The sequence below is a fragment of the Neolamprologus brichardi genome, chromosome 13 (assembly GCF_056152115.1).
Source record: "Neolamprologus brichardi isolate AB-2024 chromosome 13, ASM5615211v1, whole genome shotgun sequence".
NCBI classification, from domain to species: Eukaryota; Metazoa; Chordata; class Actinopteri; order Cichliformes; family Cichlidae; genus Neolamprologus; species Neolamprologus brichardi.
Genome location: NC_142116.1, coordinates 15,173,824 through 15,201,680, shown reverse-complemented (window position 1 = coordinate 15,201,680; position 27,857 = coordinate 15,173,824). Strand labels below are relative to the sequence as shown.

Below are 27,857 nucleotides of genomic sequence, written 5' to 3'. Positions count from 1 at the left end.
TCACAAAGAATCACTAAAAAGGTCTCTGTCTCAAGTCAGCGAAAGTTACTCATCCTTCATCTATTTACCACTGCACATACTTGTGTTAACATCAGTTTCAAATCTTGTGTCCACGCTTTATAATGACTAACAGAGCCTGTAAAGACGAGAAAATCACTATGTAATGTCAACTACTGTCCAGCAGATGGCAGAGAATAACTTGTAACAAGGCCATAAGAATTTTTTTTTTCCCCCACACCGGTTACATATTTTTTTTTGTTGCGCATATAAATGTCTGGCTTAATGTTTGATTCCTTTTGATTGTAAGACACCTGAAAAGAAATTACATTAGAGCGACTTAGTACAAAGTTTTTATTGTAAATGTTTGAAATACTACAATACATATATGGTTACAATTCTGACAAAATGGCTAAGGGAAAAAAAACGTAACAAAAAAAATAAATACATCAGCACTGATTGATATGTGGTGATCTGAGTCTAGAGATATTTCAAGCTACATCTTATTTTAATTATTTTTGCTTTTAGGAATCGATTTTACTTGGAAAAGGTTTGTGACAGCTTTGTCTTCACAGAATGGCTGTATCAAACTCATACTGCATGTTATTCTCCTGTGTCCTCAGACAGCCTCTTATGAAGTTCTGTAATAAAATAACTCCTACAGTGACATTTAGCTAACTTTTATGACAGAAACACATGTATACACATCATCTGTGGCATCTCAACCATGTGCAACTGCAGGAAAGCAGGCCAGCTTTTGAGGTGTCATTGACCACAGAACGTACAGCAAGAGATAAAGCAAACAGCTTCGGCGCTGTATCCCCCCCCCAGCTGTTATTTCTTCTTCTAATTGTTTAGCCAGAACAGCAGTGGTCACGGCCGAAACTTTACAGCTCCAGGGCAGTTGTACAGAGGCACAGTGACTTAACACAGGCGATGACAAATACGCCCTGAAAGATTGTCACAGTAACAGAGTGTTTCAAAAGCATCATCATCACCCTCCACTCATTAACCTCATGCAACACAGAGTCCCAAGTGTGTTAGAAAATAACCAGTATTCCAGACATAAGATTTAAAAGACTACTCCAATGTGTAAAAATCACTTTCAATGTGAATAAAAAATACTGTTTGTTCCTTTTACATCCCACTGTGACGTCAGACAACATTCCAGACACTAAATACAAAAGCAGTGGAAATAAATGAAAAGAAAGCCTTTAGTGTCATAAGCACACAGTGTGACCTGTAATTAAAAAGAAGAAAGGAAAAGAAAAAAAATAATAAGAAAGGGTGACTCCCTCTCTTTTGTCAATACAGAAAAGTGCCGGAAACATTTGATCCTTCATATTGTTTGGTCTGTCCTCATCTTATCGTCTCACAAGGTGTCCTTTTCTTCACCAGTCTATTAAAGCCTGTGTATATGTGTGTGTTCCAAGTTCTGCCAGAGTGGAAATGTGCAGGGATTCCTGTATTTTAAGCCAGCGTCCTCTGTCTTGGTTTTATTCTGGGGTAGAGCTGTAGAGGACGACACAAAAAACATATTAATAATCCACATTTTAACACCTAGAATACTAGACTGATAATACGCCGATTCATAACTCACCCCTAAGAGGTTGCGGGGAATGTAAGCCTCAGTGTCGCCCATGCGCGCCCACCACCACTCGATCTCATCTTCGTCCTCCCTGCGGACGACGGTCATGCAGTCTCCCTCGTGGAACGAGAGCTCATCAGGGTTTTCAGCAGAGTAGTCCCAAAGGGCGTAGACCACACCCCTGTTCATGATACCCATTTTTTCTTGCACGCCTGAGGAAAAATGACATTTTAAACACTGAGTTTTTGTTGAAAGAGGGAGGGGGAAAAAAAACAACATTCACAAGACAGGAAAACAATAATGGAGAGACAAAACAGCTTTTACTGACCATAGAGGAACTGAGAGCACTGGGTGTAGCCTTCTTCCATCTCTTCACATTTATCAGCTGCCGTTTGCATGTCGCTGTAAGTCATAGCAAACACTGCTGCTCCAGACTCCACCAAGAACTTGCACACTTGCACATTGTTGCAGGATGCAGCACAGTGAAGAGGTGTCCTATTTTTTTTTTTAATTGAAAAAATAAAGAAATAAATGGAAAAACAAAGAGGAGAAAATGTGAGATGTATTAGGAAAAAAGAAAAACAGTAAAGATTGCTAGAAGTACTTTAAAAATGTCCAAAAAAGCAAAAATAAAATTAATGTGCCCAGCAGCGAGCATGAACTTACCAGCCGTCACTATCAGCGGCATTAACATTGACACCAAACTGAACCAGGAACTTTACGATCTCCGTATGGCCGGCACAGACAGCGTTGTGTAGAGCAGTGATGCCTTCATCATTGGGCTGACTTGGATCTTCCACCTGTGATTCAGAAACCACGAGAAGTGAAATACTAGTATAATACCAGAGCAGATTACCAACAGGAGTGACAATATAATATATAACAAGCTTGTGGGAGAGATTTCTTACTTCGTAGATGATTCTCTGAACCAGATCAAACTCTCCCTCCAGAGAAGAGTCCAGCAGCAGAGCCAGTGGGTTGAACTTGACTCTCATGTTGTGCTCGATACGTTCAGAACCAGGCTTGCGCAGATTGGTCCTCTTTCCCTAAAGACACAACCATAATAGTGTATCACATAAACGATCTCGAACAGCACAGAAAAGAAATATAAATCTCAGAGAGAAGAGACGTCCACTTGCTCTTGCCCTCAGTGTGGGCTTAAAGCAAATGTGGGACTTGTGCTTCCAGCAAGCTAATCCAGTTTATGAACACAAGCTGAAAAAAACTAATTAATTCCTCCAACACCACGATTATGCAACCCGATATGGAAAAAAAGGTTCTTTAGCTTTCAAATTGAGGTGACAAAAGGAGGGGACTGGGGTGGAAAATGGGTCATAACACTGATTTCTCAGTGTTAAAACCTGCTACTTTAAGATCAAAACCGCTTAAGGAGTTAAGCAACAAGAAAAAGTAAACTGGTGTTTATTTTTAAGAGAATGTGTAAACTGTGCAAAGCAGGGTGGATATCGGCTTAAAGAGAGCAGAATGAAGCCTATTTTCTCCTGAAACAATAGCAGTACTTGATGGTGATTATTCAATTACATAACACCAGAGCAGGTCACTGCTGTTCAGCAGGGCCAAGTGTAACTCATGATGTGCCCCTAACAAACATGTGAGAGGACTTACAAAATGCACGCAGCACAAATACAAACACAGGTAGTGTCTCCTGTGGACTGCAATGACTAGTTCTTCTTTCAAAAACAAATAGCTAAAAGCCATGTTATAATTGAGATTCTACGGATTAAGATTCATACCGGTGGCAGAGTGACCTGTCCAGTGACCTCAGGTGCTTTCATGTTGAAGGTGTCCTCTCCAAAGCTGTCCTGCTCTGCTCCGCTGGGGTATGGAGGTGGTGGGTATGGGGGGAATTCTTCCAGGAAGCCTTCTGGAGGTGGAGGGGGCAAACTAGGTTCTGTGTCCTCCAGACCAGGAGGTGGTGGCGGTGGGAAAAGAGCATCATCTGGCCTTGGGGCTGGGTGGGATGGTGGAGGAGGGGGAATAATTTCCTCAGTCTCCGGGATGGCCGGTGGTGTGTAGGGCTGTTCAGTAAAGGCTGGAAGTGGAGTGTTGATACCTGTGGTCTGTGAGGGTTCCTGAGTTTGTCCTCTCTCTGATGGGTAGTTTTCAGTGCCAGTCGGAAGGCTTGAACCATGTGGTCCGGCTGATCCTTCCACCGCTTTCGCTGCTTCTCCAGTAAATGTGGTAGTGGCTGGTGTGTTCACAGTGGTCTCCATAGCTGCCAGGGTAGTTTTCTGATAAAGGAGTTTCTGAATGTTGGGCCCTGCCGGACCCTCTGGTTCAGTGATGGAGCTGCGTTTCTTCAAAGGCCGAGGGGCATTGTAGAGTTTCTTTCTCAGGGCTTCCAGGTCACCATCGCTCTGCCTGTAGGGGTTGGAAATGAAGGGAAGCAGCTTGGTAGGGCTGAGCGGCCGGGGGATGCGCTCTGTCTCTGGCTGCTGCCCCTCAGATGAGCTGGAGCCTGCGTTGTTGGTTCCATTGTTGTCAACTTCAGTTTCTGGGGAGCGACGCTCTAAGTATGGATTCTCTGGATGCGGGGAGCCTCCACTGGAGATCAGTGGTTTACCATACACTACAAACAAAAAACAGGAAACAAGTGTTTAAGACAGCGGGAGAAAAAAGAAAACAAGAAATTTTTTGGTGCATAGCTCTTTTTTGGACAAATTTCACCACTTCTCTCCCTTCTACTACTACTAACTTGATATTCAGAGGATGGAGCTTCTTTACAGCAGCCTTCACCATGTCACAGCATAATCATTATGCTTTCTATTATTACATTGCAATTCATAATAACAATGTATTTGATGATTTTTTTGTATTTTAATTCATTAATTACAACAAGTAGGGTTTTTCCCCCGTTTCGTCTTCCTCATTAAATGAATGGGCTATATTATTTTACAGAGTTAGTGTGGAATACAAAAAGATTCTCAGGACAGATTCAGGACTTTGATAAACTCCATTTTCATTTTTTATATGTGAATCCATCTACATCAACTGTGTATGCAAAGATGCTGAATGTATATTCTTACCACTGACAAATCCGTTGGTGCGGTTTTGAGCCCTGTTGAGAGAACCCTGCACAACAGGCAGGAAAGGCTTTCCTGAACCCGACTGCTGTGTGTACATGGAGTAAATGGAGCTGGCAGCTACGATTTGCGGTTTACTCAGGTTGGCTTCTTTGGAGGAGGGGAGGTCTGACGTGAAGGGCCGTACCGTGGCTGCAGGTGGAGTGTCCTGCTTGGAGGGTAGAGGGAGTGTCTGGCTCTGTGACGGTGGGTGAGGGCTGCGGCTCTGGGCGGTGTGGGGCTGCTGGCTGTGGGGCTTGGCTTTAGGGAAGGTGCCTGTGTTGAGGCCTGGTTTGCCATAGGGAACAATAACGGGGCCTTTCGGTTTGCTGGGGACAGGGGGAGGTACCTTGACTGGAGCTTTGGGAGCCGACTGATGGAAGTTGAGGAAAGAGAAAGATAGTAAATTAGCTAGGGTTATTTCTACAGGTATTAACAAATCATCCTAGTATTTTTTTTTCTCATGATGATATAAAAAGTGTGTTTTCATTCCCCCTCACCTTAGCATCCCTGACAAGGTCATCACTGCTCTGGTTTTTGCGGAGGGAGGTAGCCGGAACCTCTGTTGGCTCAAACATGGAATATGGACGCACTTTCCTGTCCCTCTTCAATTCTGAATCATCTAGCCACAAAACACATGGAGAAGATGATGAAGAAATTAGTTTCAACACAGTTTGAGATAAAAAAAAAAAAAAAAGGAAATTTTTTTTTTCGTTTTATAGGAACAGGAAGGGATTATTTCTGCACGTGTGCAGTATGTGCCTGTGTCTTTACCTTGGTCTGTGTTATAACTGGAGTGAGAGTTCATTCGTGGCAGTGTTGAAGCAGAACCATGACCATTGATGTTGGGCTCTGGACCTGAAGAACTCCACTCTGGCAGTTTCCCTGGCTGAAGGCCTGGTGAGCCAGCAGAAGAGGACAGAGAAGATAAAGTATAAAATGAGATGCAATGGGTTTTTAAAGAAATAATGAACTAAAGCATCAACACAGAAATTCATTCATTATAAACACAAAGTTCATAGAGCTTTGTGTTGTGCAGTGTCATACATAACAAACCTTCTTTGAAAAACAACAACAGATTTTGTGGCATTTTGCATTGCTCTTCATTTGCTCATTCGCTTGCATGTCTGCAGAAATCTCTGGTCAGATAAGCCACAAAAGCATGGAGGGGTATCTTACAACTAGCAAAAGTAGCAACACATAGCAAAACCATGACTTCCGTCACAGTGTCTACACACTTTAGTTAAATGGTCCATCTGAAGAAGGGCTGTACAAATACACCAACAGCCCCATATATTTTTCTAGACCAGTCCAGACCAGATTGGGTTGGTCACAGTCCACCCAGGATGTCAGTTCAAGTGAAGGTTATGTGTTTGTTCCAACTGACCCATTTAGAGCTGCAGAGAAAGAACTGAGGAGGAAACTCAACAAGCACGCTTTAACAAACAGCAGCAAAACAAGCAAACGGGATCAACGATCCAGCAAGGAAATGATAAAAAAAAAAACAAAAAAAACCTCATTTTTGGTGAAGATAACAGTCATGAAAAATGAAAACATCTAAGCAAAGATATTGGGAAGCGCATACGTGCACACACACACACACAACACAAGTGTGTACCTTTTCTTTTAGCCCGCAGCTCTTTCAGAGGCTTAAGCAAGAACATGGCTTCTGAGGAAGATGCATTCGAAAGATAAAAAAACAAAAAACAAAGTAGCCTTAAAGCTCCAGATCTCCTCTGGTTCTAAACATGATTTTGGATGGGCCCAGCCTGGGCCCCCCAAGGGGCCATGCAGACCACAGCACAACCCCCAGGAGCCTGCCTGTTACTGTGCACAACATCCCTGATAGAGAGGAAATGGGAATGGGTGTATAGAAAGAGCAGATCCTTCTCATCCCCGCCCATCCCTATCTCTCTTCTTTCCATACTGCAAATCAACTCAGCATGCAGAAATAATTGCATGCAACAACACAACAGACTGGAGAGATGCCTGTTCCATTCACTTTTGGTATGTGAAATTGCTTTAAATAGGAAAACATGAGATGACGATTTCTTTTGTTGTTGTTTTGTAATGACTAATTTTGGTGTTGGATCATTCATTTTTAATAACCTGAAGCATACTGCTGGCACAAAGTCTTACTGACGGACCAATTTTAGGATGAGAGAGTAACTCTCTCATCCCACAAGATAGAGAGATGAAGCACATAAGAAGGAATTACAGTGTGGAGGATGGTAGAAAGAACAATATGTTGCTCTGGTCTCTCATTGGTTGGATCACACTTTCACTTCCATTACATAGAACATACCTTAGTGCTGTCCCCAGTTTACCATGTAACAAAATGTGAAACATATTGATTTAAAGCAGCACAGGAGCAACTACATTAGGGACAAATTTGCAGCCTTATTGAAATAAAGGCAAGTAGCATTGTTTGGAGTTTTAATTTCTTATGGTATAAATTATTTTCTGTATAGCTGTTTCTGAATCTATATTAAGAAAGGCATGCGAGACACACACTTTGGCAAAACAAAAACTCAAACTACTTTACTCAAAACCTAAAAAAGTGTTTAAAAAAAAAAAAACATCCCTAAAAAACAAAAGACTGTGAAGCTCAGGCTAAGCCATGCTAGATCACAGCACAGCACCCAGGAAGTAACTAGCTACCTTCTGAGCTCAAAAAGACATCACAACCAGCAGGTGTCCCAGACTCCTTTGCTCCTGCTGTAAATGGTAAATGGTTAATGAACTGCTCTTTATACAGCACTTTTCTACTCCTTTACTGAGGAGTGAAAAGACCTTTACCTATCATCATGCTGAAATTAACAAAACGTATTTAACTGAAAAAACAAAAACAAAACAAAAAAACAAGAAACATAATTTAGCTGGTGATGTAAAGATGACAGCCTGATATTTGAGTCAAAATCAGAAAAGGAAAAACTTTTAAGAGCAGACTGTGCAGTCTGGGTGCTCACCTGTCCCCGCTTTGCTCTGTGGCTCGTGGGCTGGGAGGGTGGCAGTGCCGTCTGGGTAGGCAGGTTTTACAAGCAAATCGTGTCTCGCTGGGCCCCTCGGCATAGTGGACGACTGGATGTACGGACCGACCGCTGCCACACGAGACGGACCCAACTGCTGTCCGGCTTGGGCATCAGAGGGCAACTGTACAGTGAAAGGGTAGAGAAAGTAAAAAGAAGACTGGTTAGAGAGAGCAATTTAAAGAGCCTGTATTACAGTAAACCACAGAAAGGGATACAATATTTAGACAAATGAACATAAATGACAGAATGGTAATCAAAACTGTAAACTGCTGAAATGAGTCCACGCTGACAACAATTTTGAAAAATGTATTTTTCAAAAATGAAAGGCACTTAAGTCGATTACTTAAACAAATACACAGTGGATGAAAAATGGGAAACTTGAATATTCTCCTGTACAAGTTTTTTCTACTTGGTGGGTGAAAGGTTCCTCCCCACCCAAAGATAGAAAAAAAACATGGATTAACTCTTGTGAGCAAGGAAGTGTTCAGCCTTTTTCAGAATGATAATTTGTTTTGTGAAGTTTACTCTCAAGAACCTTAGTGTGGGACCTTTGTATTTATGCCAGTTGGTGGTGTATAAACCTAAAGATGGCCAGACAAGGAGTCCAAGTGTGATTTGTCATATAGAAACAAATGTTGATAAATGCCACAAGAAGGCAAAAACCCAAGAATAGGTGCAGCAGAGCAGGAGTTGACATCTCCAACCTTAGTGTCTTAAAACACTTTCATAGATATCCAGTTACTTTCTCAGCAATGGCTGTTAAGTTACTGCTGAACTACTATATCACACACACACACACACACACACACACACACACACACACACACACATGCATATTTACAATGTTTACTAATTAAAAATTAAAAAAATGTTTTAAATAAAAAAAAACCAAACATTTTAAGATCTAATGACTCCAGAGCAGCGCAGCAGTCTCCTAAATGTTGTTGCTTTATTAAGTTAGAACAGCACCTTCAATATAAACACAGCAATTCAGTTCATAGTTCATAGTTCATAGTTTCCCTTTAAAACAAAATGATCATTGTAGGCTTTATCCATCAAATGAACGGAGCAACAAAAGTTAAACAAATGCAAAAACTAACAAAGTCTGAAGAGCCAAATCACATTCAGTTTAGAAATCAAACAGGTACATATGTATAGCTGCAATACTAGTTTAGTTACCTGAAGGTGAGTTTCTTTTGAAGCCCTCTCTTTACCAGGATAGCCATTCTTGAGAAAACAAAAGCACAAACATGCAACAGAAGTTCAAAATACCAAATAATCCCCCCCTTTTTCCCCCCTATCCAGTATTAGCCTATTTCACTGTTTTCTGAAGTATGTGACTAAGATGGTGTGAGATGACTCTCAGCTGGCAGCTCTCAGACTACCTCTTGGTCAGTATGTTCAGACGTGTTTGCTGGGTGATGTTAGCCGGACGCTTGCTGTTTAGTAGGAGGAGAGAGCAGCTTGGATGGAGTGTGTCTTTGTGCTGGTGAGAAAAAGCCTCACTCATTATGATTCTAGGCAGGGTGTGGGTAAATCACCTCACGAGCCCCTATTCAAGCTTTCCTCTCAAACACACATGCACACATAAACACCTTTCTATGTACTGCTTCTCCTTTGTTACATATGACATTAAAAAAAGAGGCCAGAAGGCTATAAAGTAATGCACGAGTTGCTCATTATCTAAACAATTAAAATAGATTTACATTTCCTTCTAAAATGTATCATTTATGTTTTAACTTTTAATCTTCAACACTGTTTTGGCTGAGTAAATACTGCAAACCAAATACTCACAAGGCTGTATTTTGAATCTAAAAACACCGATAAAACATAACAAACGACTGTATCAGGTTTTAATGAAAAATAATATTTGTCGTTAAAAGTTTGAGTTGTAATAGAAAGTTCGTGCTGGAAGCCAATAAAGCCCCGATTAGGAGAACATAATTAAATAAGTGCATAGAGGACAGATTACAGTGACTCATGTAATTGAGAAGGTGAAAGCACAATATCAACCAATCAGGATTTTTTATTTATTTATTTCATTTATTTTGTCCACCCTCAGATTTAACATCAAGCAGTAAATATGGTAAGTTCTCTTCTCACAGTCTGTTTCATAAAAATCTATGTTGATTTATTTACAGTCCCATGGCAACCTTCAAACATCTTTTAGAAGGGGGGGAGAGGAGTAGAAAGACACCAGAGAGTGAGATCAGAACTGATACCTCAACACTAAACAGGATTACCACCACAGACTGCCTTAACTCAGCCTTCTGATTTTTAATCTGTGTTGAATCTTGCCATAAATGTTTGCATAAAAGACGGTTTAAAAAGGCAACGTCTTTCTTAAAAAGGCGGGTTTCCTTCAAACTGAATTCTTCCACTTTTCATGTTTATAAGCCCCACCAGAAATAGATAGCATCTTCACTGACATTCCTGCGTGTCTGTGATAGGAAGTCTGCACATACTATTCCTCTCTCATCTTCTGGCTTTGTTTCTGTCAAATGGGACTGAAAACACAACCGAGTGAAGGAGTGGGAGTGAAAAATCAAACTCAATTCCTTTATATGATCAGAACAACCTTCCTTTCCCACCAAGATCCAATATTGGAAAAAGACAGATAGGAACTGATTGCTCTGAGTGAGAGAGGAGGGGTGGGGGTGGGTGGAGTGTTACGTGACCATCTCCAAACAGAGGAAAGAAAGTGTGAGAAGCTTGAGCTCAGAACGTCAGATGTAGAGATACAAACAGCTTTTTATCACAAGGCCACTAGGGGGGGTTCTGATCAAAAGCATTTCTACTAGTTAGTACCAGAAATTAAAATTAGTACCCTGAAAGATTGTCAGGGTGCCATATAACAATTAAAGCGATGTTTGTTTGTTTTTTTTGTTTGTTTGTTGTTGTTTTTTTTATGTAGTTTTGGTGCAATAATACTTACAGGCAAGTTCTCTTTCTGCTGCAGGGCTGCCTTCTTTTTCCACAGCCGGTCTCGGAGCTCACTGATCCGTTTGTCCATAGCAGCTACTTCCAGGTTGCGCTTGTTCAGACTTTCTCTCTGGTGCTGGAGCTTTGAGTTTTGATCCTGGTTGAGCTTGTTCCTCAGCTGACCAACCAGCACAAACACAAATCAAAAACTGTGCTAATTTTAAGCAAGTAATATGTTTGGACTTGGATTTTCCTTTATTATTTCACACCTGTAGCTCTTTGTAGAGGCGGTCCAGCTCTGCAACCGAGCTCTGGTTGTCATGGAAGTTATCCATTTTGCCATTTTTGAGCAACTCCAGCTGCCGGCTGAGCTCCTCCACCTTGGACGCAGCCATCACTAGTTCTCTCTGCTTCTGCTGGAACAGGTTATTCATTTGCTCTATCTCCTCCACTGGAAAGGGAGAGGGATTGAGTGTGATGATGGCAGAGGTAAGAAGAAAGAATGCAAAGAGAGACAAACAATATAATGTTGACAGTCAGTCACAGAAATACAGCGCATCTTAATCCAAAATACATTTCAAACTTTCATGGTTCACACCATACTCTTAGCAGGCATCCAGTCGTGAATTCAAAGTTAACGAACTCACCCAGTTTGCCATTGCTGAGACGTTTCTGCTCCACCTGACCCTTGAGGGCCCGGACCTTCTTGAGCCGAGCTTCCTGATTCTCAATGTTCTCTCTGAGGCGCTGGAGCTTCTCCTGCTCAGATGCCTGTTGCTGCTGACGCTGCTCTTGCTGCTTCAAGTAGCGCAGCCGCTGTTCCTAGAGACAAGAAAGAGCAAAGGGGAAGCAGAGCACTTGTTAAAAAAATATATAATTAAACAAACACATCCTTCCTCATGCATGACTGCACTATGTACACTGCTTAAATGTCTAAATGTTAAGGGCCACTGATAGAAGTTTTTCCTGGTTCATCTTCCTCTGAACAGACAAACCTTCTATGATGTTTACACAATGCAATGCTACTGAAAAAAAAAAGAAGTCACTGATAACTGGGTTGCCTATAACCCTGGCTTTCAGTGCAAAATACTTCCTGCCACAAGTCCTTGGCTGTAATAAAAAATAGGAAGTAACTTGCTTTTCCTGGTAGCCTTGGGAAGCTATTCCCAGGTAGTTAAATAGCAGAAACAGATGCAACTGTGGAAAGTACTGAAAACAAATTGGGGGGGGGGGGGGGGAGAGATAGTTCCAGCAAAAAAAAAAAAAAAAAAATCGAACAAATTCTGACACTAGAAAGCTTAAATGTTAGCAATGGTATTTAAAAATTGGTTGATTTCAGAATCAATCATCGCTCTTCAGATGTGACATGGTATATTGTAAACATGACAGAGCTCTCCCAGCAGGTTCCAAGATAAGCACATCCCAGCCACGGGTCAGGTGATGATGACGACAATGCCCCTTTATTTACTCCAAGCAGTCAAGTATACATGTAATGCTTGTACTTGACTGCTTGGAAGTCACATTCCTGGACTTGTTATACTGTGCTGATGTATACACAGTGCTTGGAAGTGAGTGCTTAAATGCCTAAAGGACCTAAACCACATATTTAAGGAAGTAAAAGAAGACTCAAAGTTTTTAAAGTTACTATAAAACTGCATTTACTGTGTGGGTGATTCAGAAGAACAAAAACATTTTAAAGTGCAAAAAAACAAAACAACAACAACAAAAAAAACAAAAACATAGAAGGAATAAGCACTCAGTTAAGTATTTCATTATATCACACCTATTTTCTATCATATCTTTCTTGTTGTCAATCAATCCTGAGCAAAGTAAAAAAACAAGTTTAGATATCAGATGTGTCCCGCAGAGTGAGAACCTGACACAGTAAACTGTCTCAGGCTTCTCAAATGAAACTATGCCCACATCCACCCATGCCTTACCTGTCTATCACAAACTCTACATAAACATGCATTATATAAGTACAATAGAATGTACTCATTTAATGTACTAAATGAACTAATTTTTAGTTCAGTACTGACTTCAATACTGTCTCCACTTAACCCCTTAATCTCTTATAGGCACCCATCTCTTTCTACTGCACTTTTTTATGCACCTTGGAGGCAAGAAGTTGCTGTTGGGCTTCTATCTGCTGCTGCTGTCTGGCAGCCATCTCTTGTAGCTCAGCCAGCGTCATGTCCATCCGGGGCGTTGCCACCTGTGTAGAAAGAAAGCACAAAAAGAAACACATTCATGTTTTAAATATATGTTCAAGCTGAAGGCATTTTTCCCACTATAAAAGTCTAAAATAAAATTACAACAGGAGGCCTAAAGTAAAAAATGCAAAACATATGCGGGGTGATTACTAAAACATCAGATTTAGTTTCAGTTATACTCCTTAAAAGGGGGGGGGGCAGTTTAAGCATTTTGGGTGGGGGGGGGGGGGGGGGGGGGATTTCAGAATTCATTGTACAATATTTATTCCCCAAGGAGACAATAATCATTTTGCAGTCATATCCATGTTATGATCCACTGATTAATTTTGCAGAAAAACACTGCAGGGTGTGAGAACTGAAAGGAACTAATCAGTATCCCAGAGCACACAATTAACTACAACTCGTCAAGTATAAAGAAATTACATTTTGGGTGAAGATTTTATGCCGATACTAAATGCATGACCCTTATTAGTAAAATAAAATAATAATAAAAAAAATAGACATTGTTCCAAATTGACATGTTTCTAATTATTCACATCAGCTACCATTCAAAGTGAATGAATGTAAAATAGTGTAAACCATTTCAACCACTTGTCAGAAAAAAAGTTAATAACTCACCCCATTCTCCATCCTTCTCTCTGGGGGACCCTTCACTCCATTTCTCTTTGAATCTGAGCCTCTTGATCCTCCTAAGTAATGAAAATAAGTGGAGATTTCGTCAGACATTAAAATTTAGAGCACCTTAAAAGAAATGAAAGATCAACAAGAAAAAAAAATGGCTGGAACTTCCTGTTGTCCTTTTGCCCTTCAGTGTCTCTGACAAACAATCATACACATTTAGACTTATAGGTTTGTTTTGACATGCTATAGAGGAGGGTGTACACTAGCTGAAAAAATGACAGGCTAGTACTGAATTATTTTAACTTCTTTACCTCAGTGCTTTTTGTAACTTGTAAAAAATCTCTTGGGATTCAACCTCATCAATATTAACTTATTAGTGGGGTGGGTACACTACTGCATGTATATATGCTTGTCTAGGAAGATATAACCATATAGCCAACCGTTTTACTGGCATTTGGCATGCACGTCTGACAATCTGGGTCCCTAAAGTATTATCCCATGATGAAAGCCCATAATAGCTTTACTATATAGTTTAACTGCTAGCATACAGTATGCATGCTAGATACAAACTAATCGCTATAAACAGATGTCTGTAAAAAAATGTGAAGAATTTTTAACATTCAGTATTGTTAGTACAGGAAGCTTTATGTGGTTTAAAGAGGATTGACCAACCACGATTAGAGCTTCATGCAAGCCCATAGATCAAAGCCTCATGGGCTGCTGCTCCAGAAGCTAAATAACTGGTTTAATAGATGCTGGTTAATCGCTGATGGGAATGTAAGACACCGCTAAGCTCAAGAGTGACGCAAACTGTTATAGTCACAGCATTCAGACATTCACACAGTGATTAATTTTCCATTAATTTTCCTCACTTCATTTAGATATATCAAGTCAATGACAGAGCAGAAGTACACCCATGATTTTCTGGGGCATTTTGTTGCCTATGTGTCATTGACTATTGTCACACTGGCACTGAATTTGGTGAAGCGTGACAACTCTTTTGAAGGTTTAGTTCTTTCAGCCTTCTTTCCAAAGGTTTAGTTCTTTGTCACTAACTACCGAGTCTGTGTGTTATAGTAAAATAGTATAGTAGAAAAGTAAGATTATTCATGTTTAGGGCAGTCTTCAAACTAATTGTGTTTTTTTTGCCCAGTAACTTGAGAATTTTGTCTGTGCCTGTTTGTTAATGATTGCATTTCATATTCATGCTATGCTGAAAGTAAAGGTCTATAAAAAGTATAATTAGTGTGGCTGCTTACTCAGACATGACGCAGGCATAACATTAGATTAATGAAAAGAAGTTCAAATGTACTGGCAGTCCAATAGATTGGTGACATTCCATTTTATCCTCCGACATGTGAAAAAGAACGTGCTCGAACAGTATCGGGGAAGTATAAACATTTAACTAACTGCAACCTGAAGGCAGGACAGAGTACATCCGTACTGCCGTAACTAATGTAAACACGGCAACAGGACCAAATAAACCTGCATAAAAATGCAGTAACTGAAAAATTTAATACAGAGCTGTGTTGCAAATAATGATCAGAGCTAAGCTCTTAGTGTGGGAAAACAACAGCGGGCTAAGATAACACAAAGGGAAAACAGCCACCTAATCCCTGGGCCAGACTCAAGCTGTGAGAGGTAAAAAGGGCTTAGTTATGCAACTCGGGGTTGAGAGGATAGTCTATGAAAAAAATACTAGACTTTTCTGTGTTAATAAGAAAATTGAAAAGTAACAGACTTCTGATAGTGGGACTCGGACACTCTGATTCCAGCAAGGATGAAGGATCTGAGGGCTCCAAATATAAAGCCCTCTTCTGGATAAACGTTTGAAAAATGCCATAGTGTTTATTGAGTGAATAGTGCGTTATAAAGACAGCAGGCACCTCTGGAGACAGTGCTCACCCAATCATAACTCTTGTGTGTGTGAAGTATCAGACATTAAAGCTTCTTTTCACTATCTGTTGTGTATTGCAAACAGTTGCTTACCTGATTCCCTGCTAGGAGCTCTGTTGTGACGCAGAAAGAAGCGCACTTCTGATCTGTGCTGTCCCCATCGTTGGAGCACATCCAGCATCCTCTCCCCATCACCTACAGGTCTCTCTGCAAGTCGAAATAAAACATTTTAGCCCACAAATAAATATTGAAAAGTTTTCATAATATTTCACTTTGATTGGGCAAAACACAAATGTATGTCAAGTTTGCACATGCCATTTACTCAGTGAATCCAGTCTAACCCAAATTGAAGGATGATTCATTTTGTCAACACAGTTTGCATGCCGTTGATCTATCTAAGCAATAACTTCAGGGGAAACAACTATAACGCGCTGTCAATTATGCCTCTTGGCACTGAGCTCATCAGCTGTTCTTCAGACATTTTCTTTGAGCATTTCATTACACAGATGAGCTGACACATTATGCTTAAGTAGAGGTGAGTGAAACTGATCTTTTAATAATGGTAGAAATGCAAAATGAAGCAGGTACGTAAAATATTCTAAATATAATTTATAACTTTACATCTAATTTGGATGCAAAATGTCACTGCTGTGTTTTCAAGGAGATTCAAAAGTGGTCTGAGGTGAATGGGTGCAAAATGAGACAATCTCTTCAGTATTCATCAATCTCCTTTCAGACCACTCCTGGAAGTACTCAAACACAATAATTGGCACTTTTTCACTATTATGCCAGTATCACCATGGAAACGGCTATGAAGCCTGGCTCCTTGAGTTCTGATGTTGTATACTCCTTGACTCTTAGAAACGGTGAAAATGAGGCAGGCATGAAATCTCAACGTCACTCCTCACCTCCCATCTGAGAGATGTAAGAAATGTTTAGGCGCTTGTGTTTGATGCAGAGATTGGGGCTCTACGCTATTTACATGGTAGACTCAAAAGAGACAAACACTTTAAAAACTGCCAAGCAGATGACCACAAAGCTAATCACAAACCACAAGTGGTCAACGTGAGAAAAAGCACTTTTTGTCTAAATAAAATAAAAACTAATGTGTCCACACACCGACTCCTGTTCCTTCAGATACTCCACAAACAAAAGAGCACTGTCACTCACCAGATCCACGCCACATCTCAGATAGGTGGCAGTCCGTTTCCCCCGGCTCTTTGCACAAGTCCACCACATCCCGGCACAGCGTCTCCGGAGTAACAGGAACCTCAGTAAAATGCTGGTCATTGTTACTGAGGTATACAGTCAGGAACATCTGGAACAGCGGGCAAGAGAAGCAGATAACCCGGTAGATTAGATAGAGCTAATTAAGATCATAAGCAAGAGGATCCTGTTAGAGTTAGTAGAAGTAAGGTAAACATAAAAGTTCTCTGGAATTGGTGTCCAATTTCCTCTTGGTTCATTGTTTGTATAGACTGTATAATATGTGAGCTTCACTGATAGCAGATATGCTTCCCAGGCCTCATACCTCTGTGTCAACAGAAAAACCAGAGGCCAGATCTTGAAATTCCATTTCACTCACTAACTAGTGCTGTCACCACTGTGAGAGATCCCTCCATCCCAATGTAAACACACTAAAAAACCCCGTCAAGCACTCTGAATGAGCAAACTGCTAGGTTCTTATGCAAGTGTGTGACTGACAGCTGCTCAAGGCTGGTTTATATCAATCTACAGAGAAATGGGCAATCTCAATGAAGCAGTTTGTAATAAATTGGAATTTGTATGCCTCCAGCTACTGCAGAAAATAAACACACTGACACTGAGCAGAAAATTGAGCTGTCTATCAGCAAGGATCCAAATGCAGACAGTCACCTACAACCTTTTAAAATAAACTCTAAAAATCAATACTTATATGGGATATTACTCATCTTTATAGCTATAACAGGCAGCAATTGTCAAAACAATTCAAGTAAGAAGGGCTGAGTCAAACAAAAGCCTTCACAGATGATTTAAAAAAAATATGCATCTGAAATGTCTGTGATATTCCAAAACCTATATAATCGCTGACAGGAAACACAAACATCAAAAGTCAGTGTACGAGTATCATACATTCATAAAAAGATAAGTGCTAAGAAGCTTAAGGCTCGTAATGGAATATGCCCCCAATCTGTAATATGAGCACATAATAGGAGTTGATAAGGCAGCAATAAAACCAATTTTATAACAAAGGTGTCTTAGGATATTGCATGCCTTGAACATACTGAACTGTTTTGTTTCAAACCCAGGTTTTGGCACAGTGTCATGCCTTCACAGTGACTTCAGGCAGAGTATCCTGAAAAGCATGTAACTGTAAGAGCGGTATTGTTTTAAATGTCCAGAACCTTCAGGTTACACTGCCAGGTTTTTCTACTCTGAGTTGCTGTGAATAGCCATGCCTACGGGGGCTACTGTGGGAACATGAGGTCAGCCAGGTCACAGGCACAAAATACTTGAAGGGGGTGAGCATGCAGAGCAGCTGGTGCAGAAACAAAAGTATTTGGGTTGCTTTTTAACTGTGGTGTGTACTGCGCCAAAGAGCAACAGCCTTAGGATAAGGGGCTTTATCCCCCTTTTCTTCCTCAAATGAAGCTTACTAAGTGAGTGGGCAGGTGAAACGTTCCCTCTGAAGATCTCCTAAGCAACATCTACAACCAGAGGTTTGTTTTATCACACAGAAGGTGGAATCAACGGGCACTGGTCTGAGTCAGAGGACCTGACTCAACTGCCAGAATCAATGGGGATGCAAATGAAAGATTCTCATGAATAGAGCAAATCAGCTGTGAGTCATGCCTGTCAGTAATGTAGAGAAGAGAAAGCTGTAAACAGAAAGCTGTGTTTCTAACCAAAGACCACCCTCTCTGGCAGAACACTACCCTGGAAAGTAAAACTAAAATAAGGGCTTTTTGTGTCTGTTAATTAGAATAGTTTGAGCATTCATGCTAAAAACACAATTAAAATCACTCATCTAGTCTGCCTTCATCAAATTATTTTAAAAAAAACAATTCGTAGATCTTTCAGAATGAGACGGTGACATCATGAAAACTTCCCAGAAATCCAAAGTGCTAAAGTGAACCTATTAATATTTGGAGAGTGAAAGAGAGCACTGACAGATAGTAGGAAAAGAGAGAACCACAGATGGGAAGAGAATATAATCTCGGGCGCTGGCAACGCCCCCACTAAAATCCAGTTTGCTGCAGCACTAAAGTTGATGATCCAAAACCACCAGTATTCACTTCAACTATCCATCTAGATGACTTGGCACTTTGCAGTTGACCTTCATCCACCTAAAGCATGTGGTCACTGCTTATTCGCTATGATATAGCACACATGGTACAAAAGCTGTATAAACTATAAATACAAATACAAAAATCTCTGAGGCCAATTTTCATATTGTTTTGGAAACTTTGAAACATTCAAAATGACGTGTGGAAACACATTCCCTTTAATTCATTTTTTGTCTTTGATCCTTGCAAACCTTTTAAGGTCTCAAAATGATAGGTCTTGTAGACTTTTCATTACAAACAAAGCAGTGGATGCAAGGTAAATTACAGGAATTTATTTTATGTGCTGCAGTAAATATCAGAAAAGTGTTTTCATTGTTATGTCTACATCTTTATAATTTGTGGTCTACTCAACAATAAGCAATTACACCGCAGACCCTCTTCAAGTTTTAAGAAACGTACCTACTCAGACAGGCAAGATTACCGTAAGTAGGTGTTTGACTCAGCCAAACAAATTGAGTGTTCATTAAATATTCATCGATACAGCAGCAAGTAAAATTAAGTAGCTCAGTAACAGCCTGATAGGTACAATGCAAAATAGACAAACAGTAGCTCAACAGCCTACCAGAAAATACTGCTTTGTGTAGCTTTATATAGTTCGAAGGGAGCTGGCAATATCATGATTTTATGTGACAATGTTTGACAGAAATATGCTCCACTTGCTTTCTATTAGGTGTGGAGAGGATGACAGAAGCAATTGCTGAATTGCACTTCCCTTCCTATTTTATTTTAGAGAGGGTAAAGAGCCCTGGGGAAGGAGAAGGGACAAGCTGCCTCGGCTGCTGTGGCTCACTATTATAGCAAAAGATTTCTATTTCCATCATAGCATCAGCTAAGTCAAACCTGGCTCCCAGGGTTTTGAGGGTGATGTGGCAGCTCAGAATAGCAAACAGACAATTATAGCCAATGCAAAGAAATATGGCCATAATACTGCTGTCTACACTGTAGATACCCTCAAAGCGGGGCAGCTATATGGTTAGGTCATTTTATCGCAGGGATTACGTTAATCCGCTGTATAAAAATATAGCCTTTTAACAGCCTGCTGGCTCAGGGGACAATAATAAGCTGAAACACGCTAGCTTGCAGCTAGGCTATGGCCATTATGTCCTACTATATTATAGGATCGTGTTTTTTTCTTGGAGGTTGAACAGTGGCCTGCAGTGAATAGGTGCAAAACAGTCTGACCATGTATTCTCAAAAAAATTAATTAATTAAAAAATAATAATAAACTGCCACAATTTTAAGAGTCGGCGTAGGATCCTTTGTTCAAGATGCAATAACACTGACAAGACTGTGTCTCTTTCTGACATGAAAGGCTATAACATCAAAACCTCAGACAAAAGACACTGCAAGAGGAAGACATCTAAGAGTAGGAGAGTGACTGCAGCTGGCAACACTTGAGCTAAAAGGTTCAGAAAGACAGAGGGGGAAAAAAACAAACAAAGATATGCTATCCTGGGTTATTTCACTGAAAGTGGCTTCTTTGTCTGCGATTCTCCTGCATCCAAGTTAAATGAGCTCCAGTCCCTTTAGGGCGGTGGAGAACAATTCTGTCAAATTCTGTGTACTGAACAGACAAGCTATGAAGTTTAAAGAAATGCTGATTTTCTTTGCCTTTTGCAGTGTGATTTGGATCCTTAAAGCAGATGCCACCGGCTGCAGACCTGAACAAGCTTTTCAAGCCTCTCCAGTTCAGACAGGGCACTGTGAGATGACTTGAGTTTAAATATCAGCCCTCTACCTGTAGCCAATTGCACAAAGGAATGTTGTGTGTGTGTGTGTGTGTGTGTGTGTGAGAGAGTGAGTGAGTGAGATTGTGGCACTCCCACTGATTGTTAAGATAAGGTTCATGCAAAAGAGAGAACAGTTTACAGACATTTTGTCTCTTGATGTTCAATGTGTTAGGTTAGGACGGGTCAAAGGAAAATGAAGTTAGAAAAATACTCCTTAGATAATTTGACTCCTAAAAGCATATCATTCTTCATGTCCCACCTTGAAAATCCACTCTCTCCATCTGAGGGTCAATCCCCCTGCAAGAGTCTCTTAAGGTAATTGTCCAGATGCAGTTGTTCACATATTGAGTTAAGAGTGATCAAAACTGCATGCCGCTGCAGTTTCCAATTTCCGGGAATAACACACGAGATTGTACTATAATTCAATGACTCTGCAATATAACAATTACTACCAAATAAAAGTCAGTCCTGTCACAGAGAATTTATTATATAATTAGCTTCCAATAGACAAGTACAGAAAACGCAGTATCTCATGTACTGTCAATGCAAAGAGTAGCATATAACCAAAGTTAAATCCCCACACCCATCCCCTGATGACTATTAATGGGTGAAGTATTAAAAGGACCTATTATTACTTTCCTTGCTCGTGTATTTTAACTGTCACACTTATAGAACCTTAAATTAAACATAGCAAGTATACAAGAAGAAGGTCACTGTTTAAATAAGTAATCCCAGAGTCAAAAGCTGTTTCTGTTTCAACTAGGTCAGTTTTGTTACTGCTTGGTTCTACAGGGTGTCACTGAAATTGGATATTCCTAATATGGTCATCTTGGACACACAGCATTTCCTTAAACAGCAGCAGCCCTACCCACCTGCTGGTCAAGCGTTCTGTTTAAGAGGAGGAGCCAATCAGAGAAAAAAGTTTCAGACAGAAGCTGCAGAAGGACCCAGTATAAAATATAAAGTCATTATTCTGAATTGTTCGTCATATAAAGATACTCTAGTAGAGTCAAGAATGTTTCTTCTCTGTTAGCCCTGCAGACAAGCGACCTGTCTGGGGTGTAACCCCCACCTCTCGTGCAATGGAGGAAGAAAATGGATGGATGAAAACATGCATAGCGTCTCCACTTCCAGATTATTGATTTTTGAAGAGTAAACATTTTGTTTACATCAGCACAACTAAAAACCCACAGCAACACTGGACATGGTTAGCCTTCGGATAGGGCTAGGTGAAAAAAGATAAAGACAGTTTTCACAAAGTAAATTTTCCTTGATAGAAAAACGTGACGCGGTCAATATAAAGTCAATAGAATTCATTCCATCCACGTTTTGGCACGAAAGGCCAATGGCAATGACAATAGTGCTGTGCTGAACCAATCTGACAGCTGGAACAGAGTTAGAAAAACATCAGGTTTGGTTGGCCCTCAGTGTTGGAGGAACAGTTGACAGTAGTATATGTGCTAACATTTCTCTCAGAGCACATCCCTTTCCAGTTGTACACAGAGCTGAACAGCTGTGTCATACTTTAGTACATCAGATTTGTTATCAAGTCGCACATCTAAACTATACATGAGCCTCATTGCTCACTTTACTGAGACACTACTGCATTTGTTGCCCCCTTTTTTGTGTTCGTAGGAGCCTAAGAGTGTTTCTTTGCTCACTAGTGAGTAAATAGTTTTTTGTCTTTTTGTGAGGTTGTGATCTGATTTATATGATAATACACAATGATATTAACTGATATAAAAAAAAAAAATCATGTATAAGACTTGATTTCATATGGATGAAATCAGTAAATAAATAAGATACACTGTCCGACAGGTTAAAAAATATATATTAAGACGCAATACCAGTTCCTTATAAACATATGCAACATGTAACACAATGCCTTAGGGGAAATGGAGTGGCTGGGAAAGTGGATAGTATGATAGCAATAGAGGATAACAGAAGCCATATCTTCAAGTATGCCCGAGGGCACTTCACCTAAGGGGTGCTGGACCTTCTGTCCACAGACACTTTCAATTACAGATATTGCTGTAGTAAGCGAATGAGTCAACTAAGTCTTGTTGACGGAGTCACCTCTGAATCTAATTAGCAAAGGTTTGTAAGACACTGCAGCAGCATCTTCCTGTGTGCGGGTGCCTTAGTTCTCTCTGCCTGACACAGTTCCAGCTTAGCAGTTCTTCAAAAAGGCGAGGCAGGATAAAACTCTATGAAACTGAAACGGCTCTATGCATTATTTCTCTTCATCTCGCGTTCCCTCTCCCTCATTTTCTGTGTTGCATTAGAGGGATAAGGTGGCACGGGAGAAAAGGTCAGGGGTGACAAACAGCAAAAAGCACAGTAGTCTTATTCAGCTGCAACATTCGGGGGGGGGGGGAGCAGCTTTTACAGTACATGAAGCTGCAGAAAGCTTCCATCACAAAAGCCTCTTCTCTATGTCTGCACTGCAGTACTTAGCCTATCACTTCATAATCTGCGGTCTTGCAATGCTCTTCTATTTCTGGTCTATGTGATGAGAGAGTTCCTACTTTCGGCTTATCTGGGAGATAAGGGAAATGGGAGTCAAAATTAAGCAGAAAGGAAAGGATGTATCCTTTTTTTCCCCTTTTCCAATGCCTCATGACTCTTGGGTGAAGATATTCCGAGAACTAGTCACGGCCTGAAAGTTATTATAGAAAATACAGATACTTAAAATATGAAGAGTGCAACAAAAACTGAATAAAAAATGCCCACTGTGTGGGATTTAACTGCAAGCAAAATTACCCTTTATCAACTCTTATTTTATGCGAAAAACAAATGCGATTCAAAATGTAGCAGTGAATGATGCCTTTGTGACCTTTAATCAGTCATATGTAAAAATGAAACCTTGGTGAAGCAGCAGAGTGAATGGCTGTAGTCTTACCAGTACAGAAGACCTTTGCTACTAGAGGAACTTTTCAGGACTAAATTATAGTTTCCACCAAAAAGTCCCTGCAGCAACGGAAATAACGGAGAGCTTTGTGTCATCAGCTATTTTGCCCATCAACACTTGAAGTTGTTGTATGTTCTCTGGTCAACACATTACTACTTGAACAAAGTAGATGACTAGCAGGAATTTGGCAACCAGAGACCATAGAGCATCACTTGTATTCAGCAACTTCAACCAAAAAGCCAGTGGAGGATTCCCGAGCTAAACTTTTGTTCAATTTTGAGAGCAAAGAATACCAGTGATTGATATATGATGGGGTGGTAAATACATTATATAGGGGGTATCTACATAGCAACCAACCGTCAGGGACAATTGCATGACAAATAGCTTCCTGTGTAGACCGCCCTTAAGGCTGGATCCATCCAATCTGGGTTGTCACCATTTTTTTTCTCCACCCATTGCTCCTTGAAGTTACTGAATGTCACTGATTATCTACAGTCTTAGCTTCGCTGCTAGTCTCTTCCCGTGTGGAAACCTGTTAAGTAAATGCAATGTGAATGATGAAAAATTTTCAAATTCAGTTATTCGAGTGCTCTCTCTTAGTTGACCAAAACTTCTTTTGTTTAGGTCTTTTGTTCCTTCACACATGTCATAACTACCATTATCAATAAATCTATGTACCGTACTGGTGATAAAGCAAAATGAATGTTTGCCATCAAACAAAAAACATCCTGTGTCCAAAAAAAAGGAACTGCATCCTGTTTATTCATTTTCCTTATCATTGAGATAGGGGTCAGCTATATTAACGATTTATGCAAAAGGACATTTTGCTTCCTGACGTTACCTATACCCCACACGACCTCCCTGTTCATTCAGCAGCTCAACATTAGTCAGAGAACTGTCTAATGTGAAAGTGAGTTCTACTGAAATTTTGCACCACTTTAATGTACATTTATCCCTTTCAAATGGATCATTCCCAGTGAGCGACTTTATATTCAATTGCTGTAATCTGACACCAGCTCAGGTGATTCCTCTCAGAAACCAGGTGAATGTAGAGTTGTGGTTGAGGCACTGGTGCACAGCACAATCTAACAGTATGCATTCAAGAAGATTATTCAGCTTCTCTATAAGATCTGTGGTTGTAAACAACATGTTCACCAGAGCGTTCAACCATTCACAAGAACTTCCTCTTCACCTTAGAAATTATTTTGTGCACTCCTTTGATGAGAAAACAAAATATTACAGGCCTACTGTGTTTTTACACAACTGTTCTCAGCTAACAAAGGTCTTCCTGTCAATCTTTTCTTAAGGATAAAGTCAAAACATGAACGTCCTTGTCTATCACATGTGACTATCTGCTTATGTAACCAACACAACTCTCCCACAGAGTAAACACAAAGCCTGTGGCACTCAAAGAGAAAGCCTGCTCAGGTTTCTGTTGACACATACAGCAAAATCAGGCTTCCCACAGCATTAGCTCACTTTTCCACCATCAAAGCACCACCATAAAGTCTAGGCACACTGAGATTTGATGATGTGGAACCAAGACACGGTACAAATGTGAGCAGTGAAAGAATGAAAAACTAAATAATGTAAGCCATGTGCACAAAGTTGTATCTGTGTGAAAACTGAAGCAACATGCATCATGGGAGAAGAATGAGGAAGTGTTTGGTATGTGAAGAGAAAACACAAAACACAAAAAAACAAAAACACAAAAAACCCCACAACAAAATAAACAAAATGTATTCTTCCAGCTTGGTTTCTGTTATTTTATGTTGTCAATAGAGTACAATTAATCTTGTCAAAAAGTGGACAAAGAGAAAATATGGGCTAATAAACCAGCAGAGAATTCAAGCCTAAATGTGACATTAATTCATGTCTGCAGAACAAAGACTGGTTTCAGGAGAGATAAAAGTAAATCAGGAGTAAATGAGTTATTCCATGCCACGGTTTAATTAACGGTGAACATCACTTATCAGGGTACTGGCACAGCACAGGCAAACACACAATGTACCCACCACAGCACGCTGCTAAAGAGTCCCTGCAGCCCATTGTGCTCAGGAAACAGTGACCTCCTATTTACCATCCCAGCAAGCAATTACGACACTCCATTCTCACTACCCCCCAAGCCCCTAGCCTGCACGAGCAGGGTCATGGGCTATTGGTGTAATTTATAAAACAATACCTCACATCAGACACATCTACATAAAGACCAGTTTGTGTTTATCAGCGAGCAGCAGGAGCTGTATCCCATTTACAGCAAAAGCACATAGAATGATATCCTCAGGTGACAGAGATGGAGCAAACGGGGTAATTATTAAGGGCCAATAAAGAAACAGCTCTGTTATGTAAGGGTGACAGTTTATATCAGTATCCACTAGAAACGAGCTTGGCAATAACAAACAAGTATGTGCCAGTAGCAGACTGAGGTCATGCGCCAGACAGGAGTCGTCCGAACACGACTCTCTCCACTGCTAAGATGATTAATTCAATGAAAGAACACAGGTAGCACAGGTTTGAGGAGAGATGGGCCACAGTAGTAGATCCTACACACAGCAACATTAAACACAGTGTGTCATCAGCTGTTCACGTTAAGACAAAATGAAAATATGACCATGTAACATAGTTATCTGAATTATTCAAATCAGAATTAAAGACATAAACTAAAGGAAAAAATATAGAAATAACAGGTCTTATTATTATTAATATTATTTTATATCATCCCTTTTCCCTGAGGTGTTTTGTTTTGCCATATGGTAGTTACTTTACAGTTATCTTACTTTACTTAAACAATTTTGCATCAACTTACCACCTCAAGTTTTCTTCCCCCAAAATTGGGAATGAATAAAGTAGAATTTATTTTAATGAAACAAGGTAAATTTTAAAGAAAATTGTGGTAGACAGTGCTAAAACAGTCTGTTCATAAAATAACACAAAGAAAACTAAACTATTTTGATAAAAGATTAAATCACTTCCTATGCTACCTGGAAATCAATTAAATCCTTTGCTGAAAGCATGGCAACTGTTGTTACTAACACCTAACTGTAATGTTATTAGTTTACTTCATGTATGTCACAAAATTACTATTTATTTTTATACCTTACTGAGAAAATATGTCAGTGACCTCTAACTCTGTTCATATCCTTGATTTGGTATTACAGGGATAGAGTGGGCGAGGTTTGAGAAGTACGGTTAATTGTTTTCTTATTTTGGTTTATAAAGTCTGTATTGTATTGTATTCTATGGAGAAAATATTGAAAAAAGTCTATAATAATTTCAGCTTGCAAGAATCAAAACAAATATCCACAGACTGATTAGGAAACTGTTTCTTAGTTGCAGCTCTATTTTCCATGAAACATTTGGGTAATTATAAAATTTGCCAGGGTTAAATGTTTACTAGTTTGGGGGGGGGGGGGTCGTTACTCATTAATCACCATTTCTACTTGTTAGGAAGGTTGTTTCTCTACACTGCACACATGCAGGCAGACTGCTGTGTGCTGCCCTATCCACACATCTAAGATAGTGCTGAGAAAGAGAGAGAGCCTTGCACTGCAGCAAAAGCAATGAACCTCTGATGATGTTGAAGATGATGTGGATGACATGGCAGGAGTCCAGAGCTGAGGATGGGTCCAGTGCCAGCCAAGAACTGACAGGTGAATCCTGCCTATATACCGACAATACTTGAGATTTGACTGGTTTATAGGTGACTAAGTCTTGTATGAGTGTAAAATCACATGAGGGAAACACACACTAACGCAAACACAAGCATCTATGGTAGCCAATAAACTTCACAACAGACGGCTGTGTCGACATAGTAATGACACAAAGTAGCAACCGCATCAACTTACCACCTCAATTTAAATGCCCAGGTAATTCACAATGATAGCGCCGCAGCGTGATACAATATCGAAAACAGGGGGATTGCGCAATGGGACAAGGTTAAAACTTATAGCCATGAAAATAAAATAAAACTCACCGGCATCATTTTAGCTTCGTACCGCATTTAGCTAACGCACACAGCATGAATCCCCGCTGGCAGTTTCGACGAAGGCTGTTGGGACTGGCGATCGCTGTAATCCCAGAGCCTAAAGCCGCGGCAGGCAAGGCTACTTTCTCCTTCTTAGGGAGGGGGGGATCCAGTCCTGCGTTAAAAAAAAGACAACACAACAAAACATGGTTACGCTCTAAAATTCGACAAAAAATAAAAAGAATACAAAAACAAAAGGCACCAAAGTTAACTGCATCTCGTGTCTTAGACCTGTTGCACCAGATAACGAGGCCTTCACGGCAAAAGTTTCCGTTGTGGTTGCGCGAGCATCGCTTTAAAACTTTGTAATGCTCGCAAAAGCGAGCGCGAGGATCGACGTAAATAAAAAAGAAAAACAAGGTTTGTGAGTGGGGATACACACATGCGTTTAAATGGAAATACTTAATAATATTCTTTTAAGGTTTTACTCACCAAGAAAATACGTAGGTAATCGTCTCGAAACCCCGTTGAATGACAGCGTAGCTCAGTCGCCCTCAGGCAGCCTATCCCAGAG

The 27,857-nt window shown here is 40.2% G+C and overlaps 1 protein-coding gene across 2 annotated transcripts; it reads right to left on the bottom strand.

Annotated features, from left to right (window-relative positions):
- Positions 1-337: 337 nt before the first annotated feature.
- Positions 338-27,857, bottom strand: tp53bp2a (tumor protein p53 binding protein, 2a). 2 transcript variants are annotated; one of them, XM_087850223.1, is made up of 20 exons: positions 27,776-27,857; positions 27,293-27,458; positions 16,523-16,670; positions 15,446-15,559; positions 13,454-13,524; positions 12,736-12,837; positions 11,270-11,444; positions 10,892-11,073; positions 10,636-10,800; positions 8,880-8,927; positions 7,638-7,821; positions 5,443-5,565; positions 5,169-5,290; positions 4,633-5,041; positions 3,340-4,175; positions 2,494-2,631; positions 2,252-2,385; positions 1,914-2,080; positions 1,598-1,797; positions 338-1,509 (listed from the first exon to the last, which is right to left on the bottom strand). In XM_087850223.1, exons 2-20 carry the CDS (start codon positions 27,317-27,319, stop codon positions 1,468-1,470), a joined length of 3,387 nt encoding a protein of 1,128 aa, XP_087706349.1. In that variant the 5' UTR covers positions 27,320-27,458; positions 27,776-27,857; the 3' UTR covers positions 338-1,467. The 2 variants fall into 2 exon arrangements, with proteins under 2 accessions (XP_087706349.1, XP_087706350.1); XM_087850224.1 differs by lacking the exon at positions 8,880-8,927.

Excerpts from the sequence above, each read along its gene's own strand:
- tp53bp2a (XM_087850223.1), bottom strand. The coding sequence starts at position 27,319 with ATGCGGTACGAAGCTAAAATGATGCCG. Across the intron at positions 2,632-3,339 it reads GACAGGTCACTCTGCCACCG|GGAAAGAGGACCAATCTGCG; the intron begins GTATGAATCTTA and ends TTGTGTCTTTAG. Across the intron at positions 2,386-2,493 it reads TTCAGAGAATCATCTACGAA|GTGGAAGATCCAAGTCAGCC; the intron begins GTAAGAAATCTC and ends TCTGAATCACAG.